The sequence below is a fragment of the Rhinichthys klamathensis genome, unplaced genomic scaffold (assembly GCF_029890125.1).
Source record: "Rhinichthys klamathensis goyatoka isolate OS25496 unplaced genomic scaffold, OSU_Roscu_1.1 h1tg000624l_1, whole genome shotgun sequence".
NCBI classification, from domain to species: Eukaryota; Metazoa; Chordata; class Actinopteri; order Cypriniformes; family Leuciscidae; genus Rhinichthys; species Rhinichthys klamathensis.
The window spans coordinates 554981-581933 of record NW_026607073.1 but is presented as its reverse complement, the minus strand read 5'-3'; the positions used below and the strand labels follow the sequence as shown (position 1 = coordinate 581933).

General features: G+C 38.4%; 2 protein-coding genes across 3 annotated transcripts; one reads left to right on the top strand and one right to left on the bottom strand.

Annotated features, from left to right (window-relative positions):
- Positions 1–285: 285 nt before the first annotated feature.
- On the top strand, positions 286–21493 carry si:dkey-181m9.8 (uncharacterized). Of its 2 annotated transcripts, none has more exons than XM_056240948.1 (21): positions 286–474; positions 5608–5698; positions 7477–7542; positions 7669–7835; positions 7925–8091; positions 8228–8319; positions 8985–9155; positions 9256–9360; positions 12177–12404; positions 12489–12580; positions 12675–12857; positions 15071–15250; positions 15351–15449; positions 15562–15651; positions 18287–18401; positions 18494–18612; positions 18695–18808; positions 19560–19623; positions 19708–19795; positions 19897–20065; positions 20796–21493. In XM_056240948.1, the coding sequence occupies exons 1-21, from the start codon at positions 430–432 to the stop codon at positions 20964–20966; spliced, it is 2616 nt and encodes an 871-aa protein (XP_056096923.1). In that variant the 5' UTR covers positions 286–429; the 3' UTR covers positions 20967–21493. The 2 variants fall into 2 exon arrangements, with proteins under 2 accessions (XP_056096923.1, XP_056096922.1); XM_056240947.1 differs by having other exon boundaries at positions 8225–8319.
- A 436-nt stretch (positions 21494–21929) lies between these two features.
- Positions 21930–26597, bottom strand: impa1 (inositol monophosphatase 1). Its single transcript, XM_056240954.1, has 9 exons — positions 26456–26597; positions 25062–25139; positions 24839–24972; positions 24634–24738; positions 23382–23427; positions 23094–23202; positions 22882–22990; positions 22627–22778; positions 21930–22322 (listed from the first exon to the last, which is right to left on the bottom strand). Exons 2-9 carry the CDS (start codon positions 25122–25124, stop codon positions 22189–22191), a joined length of 852 nt encoding a protein of 283 aa, XP_056096929.1. The 5' UTR covers positions 25125–25139; positions 26456–26597; the 3' UTR covers positions 21930–22188.
- Between the last annotated feature and the right edge of the window lie 356 nt (positions 26598–26953).

Here is a 26953-nt window from a genome sequence, read left to right as displayed (position 1 = left end):
ACTGACATCCAGTGGTACTGCAACAATGGACGTTGTTTACTGCCAATATTATATGCTCGACAAACAGGCATATTGTTTTAATCTGTACTCGACTTTTGCCTCTAACTCCGTGTCATTATCTAGAACACAAATTCAGTTTGGCTGAATCACTGGTGTTTGATAAACAAATATCGGAATAACATAAAACTAAAGAAAAACTCGAACAGCTAACGTTACATTTCTGCCACACTCAATATGGCAGACAACTACAGCCATAATTTCAACTTTGGGTATCAACGAGACGTAGTGACGTTCATGGGCAAAAGAAACCAAAACTGACTGAATGACATGTAAACTTAAGCGATGGAGGAAGCAAAATATATGAATTCTCGTTTTGATTTTAATATCAATTGACGCTGAATGCATGAGCGGTGCTCGTGCAGTTAGAGGATGTCGCGCGTTACAGCCGATCTGAGTTTTCAAACACTTATCGAGGTAGGTTTACTGTCAACACTAGCGAGGCAGATTGTAACGTTAATGTTTACTGAGCTAACAAGTGTGGTAGATGGGGAGAGTTATCTTTGTCATATTTGAATTGTACACTAGGTGGCAGTAGTAGCTCAGTCAAAGGAGTATGGGGGTATATAGCCGAGGAAGAATCTGCAGGCTCATGTTGTTGTACTGGCTGGTACTGTTTGTATGGATGTCCGGTGTTCAGTAAACTCCCAGATAAAGCTACCTCGATGTCTGCTGTGTATTGATTAGTACTGAGGATACTACATTTGGCGACGAGGATGGCGGTTGAGCTCGGAAGAAGCTTGGGAGTCAATCACGCGGAAATTTGACGGAAGTGGATTGACGAGGCAGCTAACGCTAACCAAAACGTCGAGATGGCTACGGCGATGGTAGGAACACTTACTGCTTTTGACAATCAGTCCCAAACATGGGAGGAATACGTCGAGGTATTGGGACATTTTTTCGTGGCGAATGGGATTGAGGATGAGGAAAAAAAGAGGGCAATATTGTTAAGCTCTGTTGGCAGTCGGACATACAGTTTAATGAGGAACTTATTGAGCCCGAATAAGCCTGGCGAAAAATCATATAAAGATTTGACAGACCTGCTGCAGTCACATTATAACCCAAAGCCCAGTGAAATAGTCCAAAGATTTAAGTTTAATTCGCGGACTAGAGCCGTGAATGAAACTGTGATGGAGTACGTGGCAGTGCTGCGAGAGCTCGCGCAACATTGCAACTATGGCGATAAGTTAAAAGAGATGCTACGCGACAGGCTCGTGTGTGGCATAGCGGACGATCGCATGCAGAGGAGATTGTTGGCGGAGCCTGAGCTCACATTTGAGAAAGCGTTAAAAGTGGCACTGGCCATTGAGACAGCCAATAGGGATGTCCGTGATTTGCAATTGAAAATTGTGGAGGGCGTCGGGAGTAATGTCAGTAATCAACTACTAGTGCATAATGTGGAGTCAAACCCAAGCCATAAATGGCAAGGAAAAGCAACACCATTGACATGTTACCGGTGTGGGGGTGAACATATGGCAAGAGACTGTCGTTTTGTCAATGAAAAGTGCCATGGCTGTGGTAAAAAGGGACATTTGAAGAGAGTGTGCAAATCCTCACCTCTGGCTGACCAGTGGCTTAAGGGGGAGGGAAGAGGGAAGCACAAGCAGTCTGGAAGGTTTAGGAACGATAAAAATCAGTTGGCGCATCACATAAGTGAATCTGTGGAGAATGTCACGAGTGATGAAGATGTATTTACGATGTACAATCTAACAGAGCCAAAGTTAACGAAAATCGATCCCATTACTGCACAGCTTAACATAAATGAGAACATTGTGGAATTCGAAGTGGATACTGGCTGTAGTGTGACGATTTTGTCAAAGGCTGCATATGACAAGTTATGGACCGCAGGGGACACCCAAGAGTTGCACGACTGTTCAATGACGTTGAAAACCTATACGGGCGAAAAAGTACCAACACTAGGAGTGGCAAGGGTGACTGTGAGGTTCCAAGACCAAGTCAAACAGCTACCAGTAGTGGTGGTAACAGGGCCAGGTCCAAACCTGTTAGGCCGAGCTTGGATCAAGGAGCTGGGAATTAACTGTGTCAGTATAAATAAGATGGAGCAGCAAGAGTTAACATTGCAGTATGTGCTACGGAAAAATGAAGATGTGTTCAAGGAGGAACTGGGTACTTGGAGAGGTCCACCTGCAAAAATTTACATTACCGAAGGGGTGAGTCCAAAGTTTTATAAACCTCGGCCCGTGCCCTATGCCATGAGGAAAAAGGTGGAGGTGGAGTTAGAGAGACTCACAAAGCAGGGGGTTATTGAGCCAGTGAAGTTCTCAGAGTGGGCAGCACCGATCGTGCCTGTGTTAAAAGCTGATAATTCTGTGCGCATTTGTGGTGACTATAAGCTCACTGTCAACCAGGTATCGAAGCTTGAGCAGTATCCAATACCGAAATTGGAGGACTTGTTTGAGAAGTTGTCAGGAGGAAAAAGGTTCAGTAAACTGGATCTGAGCCATGCATATCAGCAAGTGGTACTTGATGAGACATCTAAGCCATATGTCACTATTAATACGCACAAGGGTCTGTTTCAGGTGAATCGTCTTCCATTTGGTGTTTCCTCCAGTCCAGCCATATTCCAACGGATGATGGAGAGTCTGGTGGCCGGCATCCCGAATGTGGCCGTCTATCTGGACGACATTTTGCTGACGGGCCAGAGTGACCAGGGTCACCTTGCAACGCTGAACCAGGTGTTGACACGACTGCAGGAAGCTGGTCTTCGCTTGAAGCGCAACAAATGTGTGTTCATGGAACAGGAAGCAGAGTTCCTGGGTCATAAGGTGGACGCCGCTGGACTTCATCCTTTGCCACACAAGGTCAGGGCAATACAAGAAGCACCGGCACCGACTAATGTCACAGAACTGAGAGCGTACCTAGGACTGCTTAACTATTACAACAGGTTCCTGCCACACCTGTCAACATTGTTGTCGCCTTTACATGAACTATTAAGGAAAGAAACCACTTGGAAATGGAAGGGCGAACAAGAGCACGCTTTTGAGGAGTCCAAGCGACTCATGCTGTCGTCTGATGTGTTAGTACATTATGACAGCCAAAAAGATCTGATCCTGGCCTGCGATGCCTCTCCTTATGGTGTGGGTGTGGTGCTGTCGCATCGCATGCCAAATGGGCAGGAACGACCAATCAGTTTCCTGTCTAGGACATTAACGTCAGCTGAATTAAACTACTCCCAACTGGACAAAGAAGGTCTGGCCGTGATATTTGGCATTCAGCGGTTCCACAAATATTTATATGGAAGGAGGTTTGTCATTTGCACGGACCATAAACCGCTACTGGCTCTCTTTAATGAGATGAAGGCTGTACCTCAAATGGCTTCACCTCGTATACAACGTTGGGCAGTTGCCTTGAGAGCGTATGAGTATGAGATTGTTTACAAGCCCGGAAAACATCATGGCAATGCGGATGCGTTGAGTCGACTTCCTCTACCTCAGCCGCCTGTCACGAAAGAGCAGGAGGAGCGAGTGCTGATGTTGGAGAACGTGACTCTCGTCTCAGCAGCAGAAATGAGTAGATGGACAAGCAGAGATCCTGTGTTGTCCAGAGTGGCGCAATTCGTCCAACATGGTTGGCCGCCACCAGACGGAAATCCAGTTTTCCAACCATATGCTGTGAGGAAAACCGAGTTAAGTGTGCAAGGTGGATGTGTACTGTGGGGCTCACGAGTAGTGGTGCCGCCGCCAGGCCGGAACGCCTTGATACAGCAGCTACATCACGGTCACATCGGCATCACTAGAATGAAGGCATTAGCACGAAGCTACTTCTGGTGGCCCAAGTTAGATGCGGACATTGAAGTGGTCGTTAAAAGATGTGTAGCATGCCAAGAACATCGTAATTCTCCAGCTCCAGCACCTCTTCATCCCTGGGAGTGGCCGAGCAAACCCTGGCAAAGGTTACATGTTGATTATGCAGGACCTTTTATGGGACACATGTTTTTGGTTCTGATGGACGCGCATTCCAAATGGATGGATGTGTACCCGGTAACGACCTCAACTTCAGCCAGCACGATTGAATGTCTAAGGAAGAGCTTTAGCAATCAAGGAATACCGGAGACAATGGTGTCCGATAACGGCTCATGTTTTGTGAGTACAGAATTCCGAGAGTTCATGCAGAAGAATGGGATCGAACACATCACTTCTGCTCCTTATCATGCTTCCTCTAATGGTTGTGCTGAACGCGCAGTCCAGACATTCAAGGCGATGATGAAGAAGGCAGGTGAGGGAAGCCTAGCCACTAAAGTATCACGGGTGTTATTTAGTTATCGCATTACACCACAGTCCACTACGGGGCTGTCGCCTGCTGAAATGTTACAAGGCAGGAAGTTGAGATCGACATTAGACTTTATTCATCCGGACCGCCGAAGGAGGGTGGAACGGCAACAGAGCTTTCAAAAGAAACATCATGATAAGCAAGGTTCCGGGAGAAGTTTCCAGGAGGGAGATGCAGTGATCACAAGGAATTTCAGTCATGGACCTAAGTGGATTCCCGGGTTCATTATCAAGATGACAGGTCCTGTCTCTTACAAGGTCATGTTAGGAGGTGGCAACATTGTGCGCAGACATGTCGACCAGATATTGGCCAGTTCTGAGGATAAGGACTGGATGGAACCAAAGATTCTGGAACCCTTGGGGTTGTCTGAATCTTCAGCGGCAGCTGTGGCAGCATCAGAGATATCCATTCCCGAGGAAACCTGCGTTGTTCCAGAGACAATCACTCAAAGTGTGGAAAAAACTTTTTCAGAAAAGGCCAAACCAGTAGTGATGGACTTTCAACCTCCAGGTACTCCAAGGCAGTCACTATCCTCGATTGCCCCGGTACGCCGGTCGTTGAGAACTGTTTCGAAACCAAGTTATTTGAAGGACTATGAGTGTTAAAAAAAAAAAAAAAAAAATTTTTAAAGTTAAATATGACTGACACATGTTAAAGTGATGTTGGGGGTTTGGAAGAAGGCAGGAGCTTAAGGGGGAAGGAATGTGGTAGATGGGGAGAGTTATCTTTGTCATATTTGAATTGTACACTAGGTGGCAGTAGTAGCTCAGTCAAAGGAGTATGGGGGTATATAGCCGAGGAAGAATCTGCAGGCTCATGTTGTTGTACTGGCTGGTACTGTTTGTATGGATGTCCGGTGTTCAGTAAACTCCCAGATAAAGCTACCTCGATGTCTGCTGTGTATTGATTAGTACTGAGGATACTACAACAAGCTAATTATCGGTAGTGCATCGAGATCAAAACTGAGCCAGATGATAATATACTGAACTAGATATTTCAATATGAGCAGCTGTCCGATCAGCTATCATGATAACTCCCTCGGGGATCTCCTTTCAGAATCTTCAGTCAAATTTTGTTTACTTTGCGTTTGATATTGATGATTAAATAGGTTACCACAGTTTTGTTGAAAAAAAAAATTAACTATATTGGTTACCATATTAATCTTCTATTAGTGAAATTTGTCTTGTTGACGTTGTGGTGCATCAGACAGGATCCTGTTGTCACTATGTCCTGATCACTATCTTGACATTTTCTCAATAGTGTAATTACTGCTACCCAGATGATGTGCTTGATGACATCAAAGATGTGTCGGCAGTTTTCCCAAACCTGCAGCTATACGTGGACTATTATCGTAAGTTGATATTTGAAAGCACAGCAGTGGTCTAGAACAGATCTTTGTCTGTGTAGCAGGGGTAGTTTGGGTTATTTCACCCAAAAATGAAAATTCTGTCATATTTTACTCACCCTCAAGTCGTTCCAAACTCGTAGGACTTTCTTTCATCTTCGGATCACAAATGAAAATCTTTTGAATGAAATTTGAGAGCTTTCTGTCCCTCCATTGACAGTCCACGCAACTGACTTTGACGCTTCAAAAAGTTAATAAAGAGATCGTAAAACTAATCCATATGGATTGAGTGTTGAAGAGACACAATCACTTTATATGATGAACCGATTTAATTGAAGCTTTTATTCACATATAAACATTAATCAACTCACACATCAGTTATGGTAAACGGAAGCACACAAGCATGTTCGCTCGACGTGCAAGAACCAATGAGGTTTATTCTCGTGTGTTATGCACCACTTCGAGCTTCCGCAAGAACCAATGAGGTTTATTCTCGTGTGTTACGCAGCACTTTGAGCTTCCGCAAGAACCAATGAGGTTTATTCTCGTGTGTTACGCAGCACTTCGAGCTTCCGCAAGAACCAATGAGGTTTATTCTCGTGTGTTACGCAGCACTTTGAGCTTCCGCAAGAACCAATGAGGTTTATTCTCGTGTGTTACGCAGCACTTCGAGCTTCCGCAAGAACCAATGAGGTTTATTCTCGTGTGTTACGCAGCACTTTGAGCTTCCGCAAGAACCAATGAGGTTTGTTCTATTTCGTTATAGCACGTATGGTTAAACTTCTCTTTATGTTCGCTGATCTGTTATGTGAATAAAATCCTAAATTCAATCTGTTATATTAATCCATCGAACAAAAAAACAACAGTTGCTAACACTTAAACTAAAATTATATATACATTTAAACAAATTAATTTTTTTAATAAAAAAGTAGTAGTTAAATGGATTATGGCAGTCGTTTCATGTAAATAAGTAGGGGAGATCAGGGCTAGTTGTCACACAGGAAAATATTGTCATAACTAAGGCTAACTATGAGTCAAATGTCTAATTACAGAAATGTCTTTTTTTCTAACAGTGGTTTTCAAACACATTTGTTCAAACCCCGCTTAAATTGAAATGCTTTTTGTGACTTAAACTGAAACTTAATATCACCAACAGAACAGTGGACACAATAAAACCACAATGGCATACATGCAGAGAAGAGTTGCTGTTCCATGAATTGCTTTGTGTTTCATAATTACTGTTTATATTTTGCCAATAATAGCCTTCTGAAAGGCCTGTAATAGTTTACATACCCTGCAATCGGGGGGTATTGTCGTACAAGTTCAGCATGTTTCTTTTTTTACAAAAAAATAACAGCGAGCTATGTTATAAATTATGTTCAATAGCATTTTTGCTATTTAGCAAGACTATGAAAATGCTCTAACAAATCCACACCACAACTATAATGAAAACGACACTAAGGAACAATATATATGAAATCACTGAACAAAAGTATTAATTTATTTTATTTAATCTTTATTGTTATTGCATGGTAGTGTAGTAATCTTTATAGTTTTAGTTCTTGGTGTGAATTGACCTTACGGTTTGTGCCTATACAGAAATTGACTATTGAAAGGATTGAACACTGATAAATATTGACTGGGGTATACAGATTATCCCTGTCTTCTCTATAAAATGAAAACTCTTAAAAACAAGTGTATAACAGATATGTAGAATTTTTGCTTACTGTGCGCATTTTCTTGCATGTGTATTTGCTGAGTTCGGTTGTCTTCTCTTTTTACAGTCTATCCCAACAATGATAAGAGGAAGTTGGTTTATTTGGGTGGCACTGTTCCTGTAACATATGAAGGTAACTGGTTTCAGAAGATCTACTGTAACATAACTCATCCCTTCCCATGTTTATATTGTTCTTTATTTATTTTATTGGCTTTCCACCAACTGAAACTCATATAGTATGTTTTATGTTGTTACAAAGACTCCAAGTACAATATTCCAGTTTGCATCTGGATCCACGAGACCCATCCCAAAAATCCACCCAGGTGTTACGTCTGCCCTTCACCCTCCATGGTTATCAATGCTAAAAGCAGCAATGTTGATGACCATGGTCGCATTCTTCTCCACTGTCTCAGCAACTGGAAGATTGTAAGTCTGTTATGTAGTTATTTCACCATTACTTATTTGAAGTTAATCATTTATATTTGTCACTCTGGGTTTAAATGTTTGATTTCCAGGGGTGGTCAAACTTGTCTATAGTTCTGGAGGAGATGATTGCCGCCTTTCAGCGCGAAACTCCTCTATTTGCCACCTATTCTGTCCAAACCCCTCCACTACATTCTCAAGCAAAGCACCTGCCGACTGAACTGGTAGTTCAACCAAATCCTGTTTCATCCTATGGCAGGTCAGTGCTTGTTTGAGTTGCAGCTTAGTCATTCTTATCAAAAGCATTTGGCCTCAGTCTCTCAGTTTATCACCTTTTTAATGATCAGTGGTACTGATGTTGTCTTCAATTTTCTTTTTTGTTGTTTGCGCAGCAGCTGGCCACATACAAGCAGCAGTTCAATGCAGAAGACGTCAACAGCTCAACACGAAACGTCCACTTCATCTGTGCCTCAGCATACCAGCAACAGTAAACATTGATTTTTGTGCTGAATATTAGTCTTGCATAGATTGTTCACTACTTCAGATTTTCAGTTTTATGCATTTTTTTACTCTCTATATACCATTGTTATTTTAGCATTATTGAGATACTATTATAGTTTTTATTAATTTGTGTTTATTTTTAAATTTTCTGTTTTAATTTTAATTTTAGTAAAAGTATTGTAAATGTTTTTGCAATTTTTATTAGTTTTCGATATTTTGCTAATATGTCTTTGTAGTTTTTATTCTCTTTTTTCTTAGTTTTAGTTATTTTTAGAAAATGAAAAATGTTCTAAAATACGTTTTTAATCTTTTTTCTATTTTTATTTTTTATTTCAGTTAACTTTCCAATTTCAAGTAACAAAAATATTTTCTTATGGTTTTAGGTTTTAGTTAACTATAATAAGCCAAGTCGTTCACAGTCATCACTGTAATGTGTCGAAATGACAGCTGAATTCATACTTGCATTGCCCATCTGATCACCACAGTTCAGTTTGTCAGAGTATGTAAAAGCCGAAATCTCCATCTTGGAAGCAGAAAGCAGGCAGCATGCTGATCCATTACAGTTTCCGAGATTATCGATTTAGTCTTATGAATTAATGTTTCAGACTTTCACTTTTTATTCCTGGCTAACCGTAATGTTTCCTTCACTAGTCCTACCCAAGAGTACAAAGTCCCAGGTGAACCTGAATCAAGTCAGTGAAACAGAGATGAGTGGGGTAAGGAGATCATACACGCAAGAGTTGCTGGATTTTGGAATCACATTTGGTGCACAAGCTTTGGACACCAACCACCAAACAAACCCATTCATTTCTCCTGCCTCAGGTAATATGTTTTTTGTTTGTTTTTTGGAATTATTCAGCAGTGATATTTTAAAACGCCCTTTGTACAGTTATGAATTAATAAAAGATTACCTCTGCTTCAGCTCCCACCAGCAGTACTTCTAATGTAGATGACATAGACGACATGTTCAAAAGCCTTCAGTTACAAAGAGTTGTCAACGTGTACCAGTTAAGCAACAGGGAGAAAGGTAAATTACACATCATTTAACCTTGTTTTTAAAGACCTCAAGATGTCAATATTGGAGTTTTGTGGCTTTTTGTGCTAGTATACTCTTAAAATATGACAAAATAAAAGTCTTACCTTTCTCTTCCAGTGAAACTTTTTTCCAATCAAATTATCATTATTATTATTTCCTTTTAAAATAATTTATGACATATCACTTCTGTCCGAACAAATGAACAGACTAAGAAAACTATTTAAAATTGTCTTAATAATAAAAAATACTATGGCATCATATTAGGTTTGAAACCTTTCATATAAACACATTTTATAAATATCATTAGTTTTAAAACTTTTGTCCATCAATTTGTATACTCTTAAATGTCAGAGTGGCACAACTGCAAACATGGCTCTTTTATTATGAATTGACAATGTAAAACCAGTAAACATGATCATGCATCATCCAGAGGAGCCCAACTGATCCTTATGGCAGAATGAAATGATTTGTAGATCTCTCTCAAATACTGGTAAAAACTTCTAATTTCAAGTATGGGTAGGTTGGTACACTTTCATGTCAGGTGGTAAAACTACAGTATGTATACATACAACTATTTGGCTGTACCACCTGACATAAAAACAGTAAAAAAAAAAAAATTAAACATTTTGAAATGTTATTTAACAACGGAAACTTGTTCATGACTAGTATGTATTGTGAAAAGCGCTATACAAATAAATTTGAATTGAATTGAATTGAATGACTCAAAAATATGCATTACATCATTTTTGAAAATATATATTTTTTTTTACTTTTTTGAAGCTATATTTGTCAATGACACACATGTACTGTATATATAGTGTGTATGTGTGTGGTCTGATGGCCACAGAATGTGGACAGTGTGGACAGAACAACCTTATACAGTAGCTCACAGTAGGTCTATCTATAACTGTTTATAAGTTATTGTTAAATGTCAATTGCCCTATGGAGATAGTGAATGGGATTTTTACTTTACACTCTACATCTTCCGCAGACGAAAAAGTAGCTAATCAAGATTCATGGCTATAAAGTAGCTTCAATATGTCCCACCCAGATCGTTTAACTGGATTATAATTGAGCTTGAACTGTCCAATTGCTGGACATTCATTGTCTGAATTTAAAACATATGTATTGAACAGTATGTATGTTCAACGTAACATGCAAGTGATTGTAACCAGGGTTCTAAATTAACTTTTAACTTTCTAAAGTAACGAGCCATTTAGAATTTCCACTAGCCAAATTTTTTCCGGTGAAAATAAGAGAAATTATGAGTGCCACTGAATGCATTTGATAATTGTATTAACATTGTTGGCATGAAAAACACATATAAAGTACAATACAAGACAGAAAGTGCAAACATTTCATTTCAAGTTTGGGATCTATCTCTATTAGGGATGTGCACGAATATTCGAATTTTCGCTCTGTAATTATTATTAAAAAAATAAAATACTAATACTAATACTTTTTTTCTTCAATTTTTTTTCGCAGTTATAATTAAATGCACTGGGTGGAGCATTTAACAAGTGGATTGTGTTTTTGATCACATAATGTCGTTGTCTGCCTCGCGAAGTTTGGAATTACTTAGATGAAAATGATAGCCTATTACAAAATGGAATTACGTTTAATCAATTATTAATTATTATTATTATCATAATATCACCACCACAATGAGAAATCACATGAAATCCAAAGAAACAGCAGTCGACTGAGGAAGCAGCTGTCCATCACTGCATTAACGACTGCAGGTCAGCAGCTGTACCCCGATATCTTCTGGTAGCAAAATGATTTTGACATATGCTTCCTTTAAGTTTCGTTGAGGGAGACAGGTTTAAGAACAGAAAACGCAAAGTGCTGTTACTTCACTTTGCACACACACACGCGCGCGCGTCTCTGCAACGCCTGTGTGTCAGCGCAGCGCGTTTTCTCACTCGAGCATGTGGATATTATTGTTTTTCTCAACATGAACGTGAAACAATATAAACACGATAATCATATGCTGACTCGAGTTGGCTGACTACGTTCTGTACGATAACTGCGCAGTCTGCTTTTTTTTTTTTTGCGTTTTTTCCCCGTTTGCGCTGCCTGAGCTTAAATGCTTTTGTTGTTTATATATTTTGTTTACACATATTGTTTAATGTTTTCAACTAAAAGAAAACCTTAAGATATATAGTAAGCTTGTTGTGTATAGGCTATTGCCTAATGTATAAGCTTGTAAGAAATAATTAAACTTAATAATAACCTTAAACTTAAAAAAAATAACGTAGGCTATCTCTCGTTAAACGACATTTAAATTTAAACCCAGAAGTCTGTCCCAACCACCGCCGCATTTAGTTTAATCTTAACTTTTTACTTTAGCTACTTTACTAGCTCCCTCCTCTTTCAGTCTGCTCCCTGCTCTGGCTCGTTCTTCATCTTCCTTGTGTTTTCTGGTGGACGGACGCGTACGCTCCGTTTGTTTCCATGATCATTTCTCGCGCTGGTTTCACTGCAAACTGCGCGCAGCCAATGGGCGTATGAAACGTCATCACATAGCATTACGGCACAGTGTTTATGGGAAATGTAGGAAGTACTGCCAGGGGGATTAAATGACCGAGAACAGAACCTTATGCATCACCGGCCAAACTGGCTAGTAAGTTTTTATTAACACCCGCCAAAATGAATTTTAACCCGCATTTGGCGGGTTGGCGGGTGTTAATTTAGAACCCTGATTGTAACGTTGTTCCAGTTTGTACTGGTGCCTCTTACACACATTGTGTAAAATAATGCTAACGTTACACTGAATTAAAATTGACTTTAATTCTCTCATGAAGGACCGTGGCAGGATTGCGGTGGGAGTCCCAGGGTTCACCCAGGATTAGTGGACGACCATCACAAGGTGGTGGTGAGCAGGCTTCCTGTGGGCATCTCTCCCAGCAAGATGAAGAACAAGCTCACCATCTACTTCCAGAGAAAGCAGAATGCAGGAGGAGAGGTTCTGGATGTCAAATACCCTGCAGCGCAGCCAGACCAGGCCTGGGTGCTCTTCAGAAATCAGAGAGGTACTATGGGACATAACTTGTAACCAACACTAAACAAACAGTTACTATTTCAATGAAAGGTTTTAATGTTTTGTGTTTTCCCAGATGCAGAGCATGTTCTGAGGCAGCCTGACAGGGTGATTAGCATTAACGAGCAGGGATTTCTTATTCAGCTGAAGAAGTTTGAGGACATGGAGGTAAGAGAAGGCCAAAAGCAAGATAGCCTTTTTCACCTATTTTTCACTCACCCATTTTGTACAGGATTGAACTATACAAAGAACCTACTGTCAGATCCCAGGTGGTGTCCAAGGTGAGAAAGCCGAAATGTTTAAGAGCATCTTGAGTCTGGAGGGGTGCAGTTTCAGCTCCACAGATGTACTGGAAGCAGTGCAGTCATGCCGAGACCTCCCTTCTGCTCTGAAATATCTCTGCCACGATTGTCCTATATGCCAGGAGCAAGTTTCCTTCAACAGGGTGAGAATAAGTGAATTTTGTTCTTGACCTAAAAATATGGAGCCAACTTGAAATTGTTATTTACCTCAAATGATCATTATGCATTCTATTGATATTTAATGATAATAATTAATACACTACCGTTCAAAAGTTTTGGGCCAGTAATACATTTCGTTTTTTAATGAATGAATACTTTTATTCAGCTAGGTTGCATTCAATTGTTTAGAAGTGACAGTGAAGACATTTATAATGTTACAAAAGATTTATATTTCAAGTAAATGCTGGTCTTTTGAACTTTCTATTCATCAAAGAATCCTGAAAAAAATGCATTGGGTTTTCTCAAGAAATATTAAACAGCACAATTTTTTTCAACATTGATAATAAGAAATGCTTGAGCAGCAGTTCAGCATATTAGAATACATCTCTGAAGGATCAAGTGACACTGACGACTGGAGTAATGATGCTGAAAATTCAGCTTTGCTATCACAGGAATAAATGACATTTTAAATGATTAGAGTTGTTTTAAATAGTAATAATATTGAATAATATTGTTGTTTTTACCGTATTTTCAATAAAATAAATGCAGCTTAGTGAGCATAAGAGACTTCTTTCAAAAAAAAATTTTTTTTTAAACGTTTGAATCGTAAAATATATTTTTCTATTTATTATTATTCACTTATTATTGTAATGATCATATTACTATGGTTATTACAATATTTAATAATAATATCATTAAATGATTATGATTACTGCAAATTCAGGACTTAATTTTACAGAACATTTATTTTTAGCATGAAACTCTCTCTCTGGCCCCAAGACATTCAGCAATCCTTATTGTTTAGCCCTGATATTAGTTATGTAAGGGTTAATCCACGGCTAGCCATGCATTAAAGGATTTTAATGCACGACGTAGAGGCGAAGAACCACCCGACGCGAAGCGGAGTGTAATGTAATTTTACTGTAAAAATACAGTGTAAGTTTTTAACAGATGTGTAAAAATTACGGTTATTTTCCTAAGTTACGGCTCGTTAGTTCTAGCACTCCGTCCGCTTTAAATAAAGTGAATGAATTATCACATTTATTTAAATTCATTATTAAAAGAGAGAGACAGAGAACTGAAAGAGAAGGAACAGAGAGAGAGAGAGAGAGAGAGAGATGCATGCGCGAGTTACCTGTGTGCGTCTCTTCTTTAAAGTCTACAGTCCCCTCGTTGCTTAACCATATAGCTAACTTAATGATTCTTTTATGGATTTATTAAAATTGATTTACAATTTATGAATGACAGGCAACACTGACAGTGACAAGGCAATCTTTATTTGAACTAATCATGTCATTTATTTAAATGAATTAGCTGTATATCAAACCAAACTTTTCTTACAAGTCCTGTGGGTGTGAAAGGGGAGAGTGCGGGTGCATTTCAAATTTTCTCCAAGTCAGACTCAGTACTACGCGGATGATGAACGCTGGTGTCTTTTCCATTTTTCCTGTAGGGCTTTAAAACTGATTGCTTGCTTGCTGCATTGCTTGACATGAAGTCTTTATCACTTATGATGTTGTATTTTGTAATGTGACGTTTTAGACCTGCTCTGAGACACATCAAACTTGCAACACACTGTATTCGCGTCCAGCGGTAGACTGAACAGAGGCATAAAACTCCCGCAATGTCTCATTTAAAAGAGAAGCAGAGTAGGTCTCGAAATCACAATTGTTCTGTCTTTGGCGCAAAAAGTCACTTAAAGTGTTAACTGCCCATTTAGTTGTCTTTTTAGTATTGACCTCATCTTTGTCGTCTTCGACCATATCTAGCTCTGTCTGTGTTAATTCTTTGTGCCGCTTTTTGTCATTCAACGTCTTCTCCAAGTCTTCTATTTCGTCTTGTGCCTGGGCCCATTTCTCAAAATTGCCATATTCACCATACAAATTAAACGATATGCAAAAATCATCCATTTAGCCTATCTAAATAAATGGTTTCATATGTGTCTCTCTCTCACTCTGTTTGCAAGTGGAACTGTGTTACTATGGTGACCAATGTTTATAGTAGCGGATTAATTTCGAACTGTAATCAAACTGACTGGAACTACCTGTGCATTAAACGGTTTTACGGCACACCTTCCAGCCAATCAGAATCGAGTATTTAAGCAGCCCGTGGTATTGTACACATGAGGATACTACACTGTAGGATATATCTCTTTCATAGTCCTAAATGTAGTATCTGCCTCTCTTTTCCTCTTCAGATGGTCACCATGACACACTGCTCTTGCACATTCTGTGAGAGCTGTTTTAAGAAGTACTTCTCCTCTGTCATTAAGGAGAAGAATATAGTACATGTTGTGTGTCCCCTCTGTAATCTTCCCGATGTACGAGGAGGCCGCAGGGAGGAGTCTATGGAGTATTTCAGTCTACTCGACACACAGGTGTGGAGCTTTTTTTACCTTGTGCCTGATTTATTGAAATATAGACCATATGAAATTGAATATAGAATATGACTAACTGTAAATGTTTTTGTTTGTGTAGATCAGGTATTATTTAGACCCCCAGATCCACGAGCTCTTCCAGAGGAAGCTCAGAGACCAGGCACTGCAGGAAATGCCCAACTTCCGCTGGTGTGCACATGTAAGTTCCATCATTCACAGATTGTTTTATGCTGTATAATGTCAGGTCTGACCATGATAGCAATTTATGTCTGTTTATATTTTTGTAAAGTTGTCACTGTTTTTTTTTTTAGTGTTGCTTTGGGCTCCTTCATGAAGCAGACAGGCTGAGGATGGACTGCCCCAGCTGTGGGAAAAGCACATGCTTTCAATGTAAAAGGCCGGTAGGTTTTGCTTTTGCAAACCATAATTTAATGTTTTGCATCTTATGCCTTAAGCTACGTTCAGACTGCAGGCAGAAGTGGCCCAAATCTGATTTTTTCTGCTCATTCTTGACTCAGATCTGTTTTTTTCATAACAGTGTGAACAGCACAAACCATCGATTCTGATTTGGGCCACTTTCTTATGTGTTCCTAAATCAGATACAGGTCTGGGGCCGTATTCACAAAACATTTTATCTTACCACTTAGAGTTCTCCTAAATAGCAGTAAAAGTTCTTGAGAGTTTTCTCTTAAAACCTATTCACAAAGCTGCTGAGACCATCTTTTAATAAGCAATAGAGAGAAGTCTTAAGCTAAGACAAAAGGGCGGGGTTGACCTCGTTGCTATGGATGATCTCAACATGCTTACTAACTACGACCACAGTGATTGGCTGATTGGTCTTTGTCAGTGATTTAATCATAGAAATATTGTAGAATGAGGTATCATGTTGCCATATTCAAATTAATGTTTTAAAATAAAATGTTGCCATATTCAAATAAAGGTTTTAATATAAAAATGTTGTCATATTCAAATAAAGATATTAAAATCTAGGCTAAGTGTCACTAATTAAACGAGTTCAGCTAATTGTCAGCCTCTTACATTGTCTACATCTTGAGATATTGAATTCAGGTGATAAATTATGTTTTATAAACAAAGCTCAAGAGGATCGGGGCATATGTATATACACAGCCGACTCACCTAGTTACCTCGACAGTTTTCTGCATCCCTCCGCCACTCCGCCACCCCGACTCCTCACTCTCGGCTGGTTCCTATCCCCAGCCGGGGATACGGGGGAGTATTCTGGGTTTGGACTAAATTCCGAGCTCGGAGCCCTCGATCCCCTCGGACAGCACGACAAAAAAGCACTTATTTTACTTTTTTACTCTATTCGATTACTTGTAAGTGTAAATTTGTGAAACAACTGCTACAGGTAATGGGGCAATATTTATTTATTTTTGACTTTTATTATGATAGGACAGTGAATATATAGGAAGCGAAGTGGGAGAGAGAAAGAGGGGACGGGATCGGGAAAAGTCCACTAGCTGGAACTGAAACTCATTTCACCTGAGCTTCCCAAAAGGCTATTGGCTCTGACAATGGGACATTATTTTCAACTCGATTGCAGTGCTTTATTCTACATAATCAATGCATATTGCCTATACATAAATGAACCTTTATGTTATGTCATCCCAGATTAAAGTCTATAAATCAAAATATTGATTGCATTTATGAAGAAAAGGTTCAGCACCCAAGGCTCTATCACCTATTGCCTCGATAGTGTACAATGTCTTTGGGCGGATTTTAGGATTGTTTGTGATTTGGTCTTAGTGATTTAGGAGTCCTCTTGACTACCTCTAACTTTTCACAGATTTAGGAGCTGGTTTTAGCGCTAAAATGCTTTGTGAAATACTCTTAGAGCAAAAATTTAGGAGTCCTACAAATAGGACTGAGTCTGACACACCCATTATTTTTAAGAGTTTCTCCTAAATCGGCAAGTCAGGAGCTACTTAAGCCTGATGTTTTGCAATGCGACCTCAGTCTGAACAGTCATATCAGAATTCATTCAACTTTTACGTCACTCTAGATCAACATTAATCACAAATCTGCGCTGATGGGTGTCATTCAAAAGATTTTACATACTGGTAGTTCTTTGTTTGCTCAGTGAATATGGAAGACGGAAGCGAAGTTAGTCAGTTATTATATTAAAAAAAAATGTTTTTGTGACGTTGCTAGAAAGAACGTGAACTGGGGCTATTGAAAATGGTTGCCAGACAAGTACACATCTGAACTAAACAATTCTTAGGCTGTTTCTCAAAATGCATTCTTAGGTGATCTTACATCCTTGTGTTTTTGTACTACCTCATCATCAACTGTCAAAGTCTGTTTCCAATACTCAAGAACACAAGTACAGAGAACACATGAAAGTACCTGGATGTGTTCTTAATATCGAGGATGCATCAAGTATAGACTTGAGAGTATTGAACGGTTAAAAATCCCAGAAGTTATCTCAGGCGGACTACGTACGGAAGCCTGTAAGCTTGTTCTCACTCACGAGATTCCTGCTGAAAGCTCGTAAATACGTGACGGCTCATGAAAGCAAACATTTGTTGTTTTGTTTGGCATAATTTTAATAAAGTTATAAATACCTGGAGAAAGACTGTAGTGCTTTTTAATTGGCACATTTAAAAGAATCTTAAAGTTGACAAAGCGTAACATTAAATATACGTACTCATTTACACAAATACTCATTAAAAATATATCAAATAATAGCAGTTATGCAAGGTCATTTTTCAATATCTGTGAAGTTATGTTTTATTTATTGTGTATTGGATGGTGCTGTCCCACTGCCTAAAATGTGCTGAACGGTCAGTTGAGCAACAAGCTCACAGCACATCTCAATTCACACAAAGATGCGTTTTGTGTCCTTCCTAGTTTGTTCTTTCAAGGGAGCCTGGCAAGAGCGGTCTCTGCGAGAATGCAAGTCCGTTCTTTGCATTCTTAGAATTGAGAAGCAGCCTTATTGTTGATTCCCTGCATTGTGATTGTACTTGGTATCTCATATTTATGGATGCTGTTGATCTGATGCTTGTTTTCTAGTGGGCTCCACAGCATGAAGGAATCTCATGTAAGAAGTTCAAAGAGTGGGAGCAGCTCAACAGCCCCGAGTACCAGAACTCAAGGCTGGAGCAGCTCCTCAGCAGGAACAAAATAGGTAAAACAAAAACTCTCAATGAGGGTTCTTGGTGCAAAAGTTTCTTGTTGGAACTTTTTACCAGGTTGTAACGTTCTCCATGTCCCTTTCAGACTGTCCAAAATGCAAATTTCGCTTCTTCCTGGCTAGAGGAGGCTGTTTGCATTTCAGATGCACTCAGTGCCAGCACGAATTCTGTGGAGGCTGCAGTCAGCCATTTAAACAAGGCTCTGTAAGTTTAGTTCTCTCAGCAGTTGTCAGTGTAGTTACCACAGAGCTCTGTATCAATTAATTAGCATCTGTTGTCCTTACAGGCCTGTAATTTTTCAATCGAGTGCACAGCTAAAGGGTTACATGCTCACCATCCTCGAAACTGCCTATATCATCTGAGAGACTGGAGTGTCCCGAGACTACGGACCCTGCTGCAGGTGACAGACCTCTCTACTGTAATCTAGCATAAGGGCCCCGATATACTTCAAGCGAAATCAAAGAGCAAACTGGTGTGATGTCATTTCGATCAAAATGAGGCCAAAATTAAGTTCATTTCAGGAGTTCAAAATAGCTCACCAAAGCTGGTAAACACCTTCGAACTACCATGGCGATTACGTAACGGGTAGGTGTGCTGTGAGGCTCCGCCTTCTTTGACGTGGAAATCTTCTCCAGTTCATTTCTTCTATTCAGTCCGTTGAGATCAGATGCATATAAAACATGAACGCACTGGAAAGCTGCTTCATAGTAGAAAATTAAGTTGACACTGTCACTGTTTTTCATGTTTAATACTGTAAAGCAATACATTGTATAACTTGGATTATAAATAAACATGACGTGACTTGACTACTCGAGTGCTGAACTGCTAAGCTCGTGCAAACATATCTGTGTCGCAATGATCAGATGTTTTTTTAACTGCTGTTTTCTCACCGCTGTCATTTTTGTTGTGTTTGTTATTCAAAGAAATAATACATATTACATATTCATCTAAACACCGCTCTCAGCAGTATGGGTGGCGTCAGATGTTCACTAACAGTATACCGCTGCTCATGTATTTCAAACTTCTTTTTACCCCTAAGCGAAGAACGAAAAAGAACTTCATTGTGAGTTTATCGGGGCCTTAAACCCTAAACATCCATCATACCCTGCCGCCGTTAAAATTGGCTGAGCTACATTTATTCATCTTTTCAGCACTATGGGATATCACATCCTCTCATGTTCAGCCGCAAAGATTCGGTGGGGAGACACTCTAAAGGTACATCATTTGAAATAAGCCTACGTGTGAATATCGGATGTTTAAATGTCACATTTCAGTGCATATTCAAATGTGTCCTTGTAGGCATCTGTGGTGTAATGGAGGTCCAAGAAACAGGAGCTGTGAAAGAGGAGCCATGTGGTCGACAAGCCGAGTACAATGGTTACTGCACGTAAGGAGAACTTACTTTGATAATCCTTTATCATTCTGTGAAATATGTTCTTTCATAAATGCAAACCCAGAGATTTTCTCAAATGTTATGCTCACTTTTAGGTTACATTATAAAGAGTGTCTGGTGGAGCTTATAAACAACAGTGCACTGGATCCTTTGGTACTGTTTGATGGTGCGGAGTTGAGGGTAGAAATGGACCGCTGGAAAGTGCCAGTCCCAGACAAACAACCTTTAGAGCCGGATCACCGGTACGAGGACAGACTGCGGCAGGTTAGTGCTTACTGGATTTAAAGCATTCATGTTACTATGCAGTAGACCAAAGCATCATTTGTGCACTGTATAGTTAAACTGTCATATTCTGTCGTTTGAGATAACAATGGTTATTGTGCATAATTTCAATAACATTTTGACATTCAAATAAGGGAGTTCTAAGTGAAAGAAGATCATTTCTGGTTCTTTAGCTAACGTTGGCATCGCTTTTCTTTATGTACTTTAAGTACAAATACCACAACGATGTTAGACGGCCCACACCATAAATAAACAGTTTTTATAGAAAACTATCATGAATACAGTCTCATATGAGCGTGCACCATTCAAATGACTTTTCACAAAAATACAATTTATTTCTTAATGTGTAAAACTTTTAAATTGGCACCAAACTACTGAATGTACCTTTAAAATGATGCATAAAAGTGAAGAATTTATAATAATATATTAATAATAATTTACACATTTTGTTATACCTAAATATTACATTTATACATTTGTAATTATTTTAATAATTTAAAAAATCTAAAAATGATTTGTCATTCTACCTAGCAGTATTTGTTTGCAAAGTCTTCAAAGAAATATAGTCATACTTACAGTACATATACAAGCTCACACTGTGATATGAATAAAACAATGATATTGTTGGTTGCAATTATGACAATTAAGCCAGTTAGCCAAAATGTTATGATTGTGACTGCTTCATATCATATCAAGTGTTGTATCCTCTCAGATCTTAAAAGAGAGGGTGGGTCTGACCAGAGTTGCAGCTCCTGGATTGAAGACAGCTGCTCTTCCCACACCGTCCCCCTCTTCTCCTCCTGTGGCTGGAGCTCCGTGGTACTCCATCTTGAGCCGTGCCGTACCTGAGGAATCCCAGCAACTATTGCTGCTGACTGATTGAAGAGCATGGACTGTATATGCAATTTTGCTGTCACTATTAACACCAACAAATTGGCAAATCTCTGGATCAAGCCAAATTGTTCTTCAATACATTATTATGGAGAAAAAAAGAAAGTCTTTCTTACCCTTACACAATTTTAATGTTATGTCAGTGGAAAATTATGCCTTAAAATGAGCAGAGCAACCAGCAATGACATATTTTTATCCGTTTTTACAATATAAGCACTGAAGTTTCTGTATCATACTTATAGTCACTTCACATAACCTTACTTCTGTTAAAGCTTGTGATTTTCAAAACGTCTGAAGTTCTCTAATTGTTGGCTGTGAGTATCTACTCATACTTGTTTTAACTGTTTTATATTAATTTTTTAAGTCAGCATACAGTATATGCATTATACTAAGCACAAGTTTGCACTTTTGGCCTTTGTGAAATGGGTATTAGCATGATCTGTAAGAAGTGTGAGAGGTTATGTGTTGCAAAGATTATTATTTTCTGTGTGAATAACGGTGAATAAAACATTTATTTTCTCACAGTCTCATTTTTTTTCTGTTTATGAATGATGAAATAACATGGCTGTTAAAACCAAAGCCTAACAAGTTTTTGTGTGTGTGTATTTTCAGCTGCCAGAAATATTTGTGAATTTTTATTTTTTTTGTATTAGAAGTTTTTCCAAGAAAGCTGGCATTGGAGCTGTTTACTGTTGGAATCACTCCGCTTGTCTGTATTTGTCCGTGCCAGACAGGCGCTCTCTCAGCAGGTTACATTGTTACGCCAGTGGGTAGGAGAAAGTGGCTTTTTGTGTATTATTTATCAGTGAGTCGGTGATTAATTTACTAAATCGATTCATGCAAAACACTCATTCGGAAGCAACACTACTGTGTTTGGAAACCCAACGGCTGATTCGAAGTCGTTTGAAACTTCTTCCGCTGTTTGAGCAAAAATAGGTAAGGTGTCAAAGGTAAGTTACTCATTAACTTACTGTTTATTGAACTGGTATATAAAATATACAAGTAAAAGATATTTAATGGCAATGAATTCCACATTCAATAGCTATATACGTTTATAATCAAACATTTGCACATAGCTTTAAACAATACATTTTTCACCATTGTGAGACAAAAATCATTTACGCAACATACAGAAGATGATAAAGTGTGCTGAATTTAAAATGTACAAATAATATCATACTTCAATAGCACAGGAGCCTTCTTAAAAATAAATTTTATTTTATACTAGGGTCCACCGGTGCGTCATCTCTAACAGCTGAAAATGCCTCAATCTCTTTTATGATTCTCTCTCCAATTATGTTGTTATTTGCTGCAACAACTCTTCTAGACATCAGGTCCATCGGTCCACCTGTGGACATTTTACGGGGGGGGGAAACATGCTAATACACAACAATCATATTCAAATTTAATAAAATAAGTAATTCTAAAAACATCTTTTGGAAAAGCAAACTACTGACAAAAATAGAGTAATGAGATACAGTTGGCGTAAACATTCAAAATAGCGTTATTGTTATCTAACGCTATTTTTTTTTAAATTGTTGTAAAAATTACAATTAAAAATAAAACAAGCTTTGAAAAAAAAATTAAATGATAAATGTTGAGCAATGTTTAAGTATAAAAAAAAACTGAATGCTAGCAAGAGCTCTTTTTACCTTCAACATCCATGAGAACTCCTCCTGCCTCTGAGACTATGACTGCCGCAGCTGCTACATCCCAACAGTGGATCCCAATCTCATAATAGGCCTCTACACAACCAGATGCAACCAAGCACATGTTGATGGCAGCAGATCCAACACCACGTATCCTTAGGAAGGAAATTAAATGAATATCCAAGAGGTATTTGTTAATGCACATCACAGTATAATCGTGTACACATGAGCTGTGTGTGGAAGAAACGTGACACATACCCATGAACTGGCAGACACAAGATCTTCCTCATACTAGAGAAAATCTTATCAACAATTTCAGGATCTCTATTAGAGCCAAACTCTGTAGCGATGATTGACTGGTTAATCTCTGTTATATGATTTGGAAACAATTGGAGAGAATTCAGATGACTGCCAACAAACAAACATGGAATGCAAGTGGATCAACATGCTCAGGAAGAAAGGAAGGTCACCTTTTTGGTCCGACACTTGCAGCGGCTGTCCATTGCAAAAAGCACCCTTCCCTTTTCGAGCAGTGTACATCTTGTCTTCTATGCAGCTATAAACCACACCAAACTCTAACTGCAATAGAAGAATGATGAGTTTGACAGACACTCTTCACACTGGATAAACTTCCAAAGGCATGATAAATGATCAAGAAAAAGTAGGATATTTCATCTAACCACACAGTTGCAAAGATCTATTACAAGTGCTGTCAATTTGTTATTCTAAAAGTGCATTTGGAAGCAAATGATGCTTACCGTTTTGTTGACAGCAAAGCCAATGCATATAGCAACAAATGGATATCTGGACAAAGGAAGGCATATTTAGTGTAGCTCATGCTAGAAAAGTATGAAAAGTCGCAAAGTATAAGTCAAATATGTAATTGATCAGATATAGCATGTCTCACTAATGCCAGGGACACACTTAACGACTAGCTGAAATATTCTAAGACAACTGAATACACAGACTGTTTCCGACAACTGGAGCAGATTTTAAACACCGACTGTGAAATTACATTCATAATTGTCCTTACAGTCGTTGACTGTGTCCCCGACTTAAGGGTTTCTCATAGTGATAAAAGTCATTTAACTTTCCTGAACATATGCCAGTGGGGTCCAAAATTGAGACCACATTGAAAATCTGGGGTTTAAAATCCCATTTAAACCTGGAAATAAACTGACATTTTTAAGATTAAATAAAAGAAATAAAAGTTATGCCTGAAAATTCATATGAAATTTTGACTTTCACTCAAAATGTCATGCTGATTTGTAATTTGTTATTAAAAATATTGTTTTTTTACATTTTCATTTTTTTTTTAATGTATGTACATTTATAACACTATACTTTGTAATATATGATCTTTGCATCAAATTACAAAAAATATTTTACAAGTGAAAGTGTTTCTATTACAGGCTGTGGAAGTGACCAACGCTATCTCACGACCAATTCGCACGAGTGATTAAAAGGTGGCTAATGAATTCGTACGATTTGTCTAAACCCACGTGATGGGTAGGTTTAGGAGCGGGGTCAGGTGTAGGTCATTCGCACGAATTCATACGAATTGGGCAACTCGTAAAATATGTACGAGTGAGGTCGTATGAATTTGTACGTAAAATTTGTACGAATTGCCGTGAGATCGGGTTGGAGTGACTGTAAAATTGATGTCTTTCTCTCTTTCGACTGCCATTATCAATCTCGCTCTATTTTTTTCCTCTTTTTGAAAGTTGTGAAAACACTATTGTGGAGTTTTTCTTTTGCTATTTGAGCAAATGGGAACACAAAAAATATATTTAATGTAGTCTCTCATTCACCGCTACATATTCTAACCCAACAATGACGACTTCCGCTTCTGACAACCCCGGAAATGTGATAATGGTCTATTCAAATATGACATATTTAATTGTTTATTCTCTTTGTTTATTTATTTTTAATTTACATTTATTTAATTTCACTAGTGGTCTGAGACCTTTGAACCCCACTGTATCAGTGAATACAATTTTAATAAATTACCCATGCACAAAGTTAGTGGTCCCATCCACAGGGTCAATAATCCATGTTGGGTTTTCAGTCAAAACACAAGGTTCTCCTGCAGCCACTGACTCTTCACCAATGAAACTGAAACAAACAGGAGCAGAGTAGACTATGGTATATTCTCTTTACTTTAGATTCAATATGCTCTATCTTGGAAACTGTGTAAGCATGAAGGACTCAATACCTGTGTCCAGGAAACTTCTCCTTCACTGACGTAATAATAAGTTGCTCCACATTCTGGTCTGTTTTAGTGACCAGGTCAACAGAAGAGCTTTTACACATGATCTTTAGGTCATTCTGCAAAGCATTCCTCACAATCTGAGGACAACAGAGATAACAAGGTTTCAGTAGAAGAAAATTACAACAACAACAAAATTGCATCGTTTAAAAGAACGATGCTATCTCACCTCTCCTGATTTCCTGGCCACAGTCACGGCATGGTCCATAGCATCCTGCCAAAGGTCAGGCATTGTGAGAGCCCCTTTCTGATTGGACATAAAAACACATATTTATTCTCATCAATATCAGATGTATCTTATTATGTAATGTTGCTCTAAATCGATTCAGGAGTCACACTAGATAAAAGCTGCATTTTAAACCTCATTTGATTCGACGAGGCAGCTTGTTACTGATTAATTCCATATTTTTACCACTTTTCTGGCAGTCCCTTAACCCCAGCACACACTCCTTATATAGTGTTCTTTCTATAAATAGGCCTCCAACTGGGTCGAGGACTTTCTTTAAAACGCCCCTACCATAGCAAAAACGTACTACACTCTTAAGGCCAATTCACGTTTGTTGGGTCCCCTGTCGGCGTCTGCTGCCGTTGGTCGGGGTTTGTTTTCACGTTATTCAGGTTATTCACGTTATTCAGTGTCTATTAGGGCAGTGTGAACATGACAGTTATTTTTCATAACATTTTAAATACATCGGCCAACTTGTTGGTGTTTGTCTGTGCAGTGTGAATTGGCCTTTAGAACAAAAGATTCAATATAGAACCTTAAAGGGTTCTGTCAGGCGCTTCATAACATTTGAGTTCCCATTATGGGATCATTTTATGGATCTAGTTTTAATGAATTAATTTTATTTCAATATTTATTTGGAATAAATTGCATTAAACAGCGCATACACATACGTCATCACTAGAAGAAGAAAAAAACCTTTAAACATGAAAGTTTTATGTAATCATTTGAGAACCTTTTAAAAATATATATATAGAATCTTTTTGACATTAATGTTTTACCTGCTGTAAAACCTAAATCAATTATAATATGTCTTTCATTTAAGCTCCATTTTGACAGTGGTGGCTGGTAAAAAGTGCTTCAGTGTCATTTCCACCACATCTAATTTCCACCACATTTTGCACAATAAATACTGAAATTATGTGCACTTATTTCACTCTCTGTTTAAATTATCACAATTTTGAAATGAAATAGAATCATGTTTTTATTAGATATATTTCTTAGTTTAAAATTCAAAGTCTAAGTCGAGGACAAGTGTAAACATAAAAAGCTTAAATCAGCTGGCAACTAGAAACCCAGTAATGTCAGACGGTACTTTAGCATTTGAAGCATTTTATCATCCATAAAGTGTATGTCTGAGCAATCTATACGTGTTCATCTTAAAACTGCATGACAGATGAGTTCTTAGTGAAGATGTACAAATCTACTTCCTTTCATCGCCATTTATCATTTAGCCAAATCTAAACATCGGTGCAAACAATGCATTATGATCTACGCGTATAACGACATTCCAAAAACGAACTTGACACAATAACACAATAATAACACATAAATCTTACCAATCAATGACCGGCGAAATGAAGACTTTCTGCTGTTATGTTGTGTTTCCGGGTTCTTCTTGGAGGACCCGACGAGATTAACCCTAAACCATGGGGTTATTTTCAAATAACTGCCTAAGCATTTAGTACAATGAAATATCCCATTTCTTTTATATAGTATACTATACGTTTAAATGTTCTGTTTAGCACAGGCGCGTTCTTCAAAAATTTTTTATAAATTACTGATACGCATGCGCCGTATGTCTTTCTTTCTTTCAGCATCCTAGCAACTGCCTGAACCTTTGATCTGGGCATGTAGTATTTGCTATGAATCAGTATTTAAATGTGAAATGCTGTGAAGTGTATTCTCTGAATTTACGTTTTGTTCTTTGGACAACAGAAATCTCCCTATTTTTACTTTTCAATAGACATCATAAAAAACAAACATTTTAAGAGGTCTTCGTGCTTCTTTTTTTATTGTTGTATTTATTACATGGATCGGGATGGATTTTTGTAAAC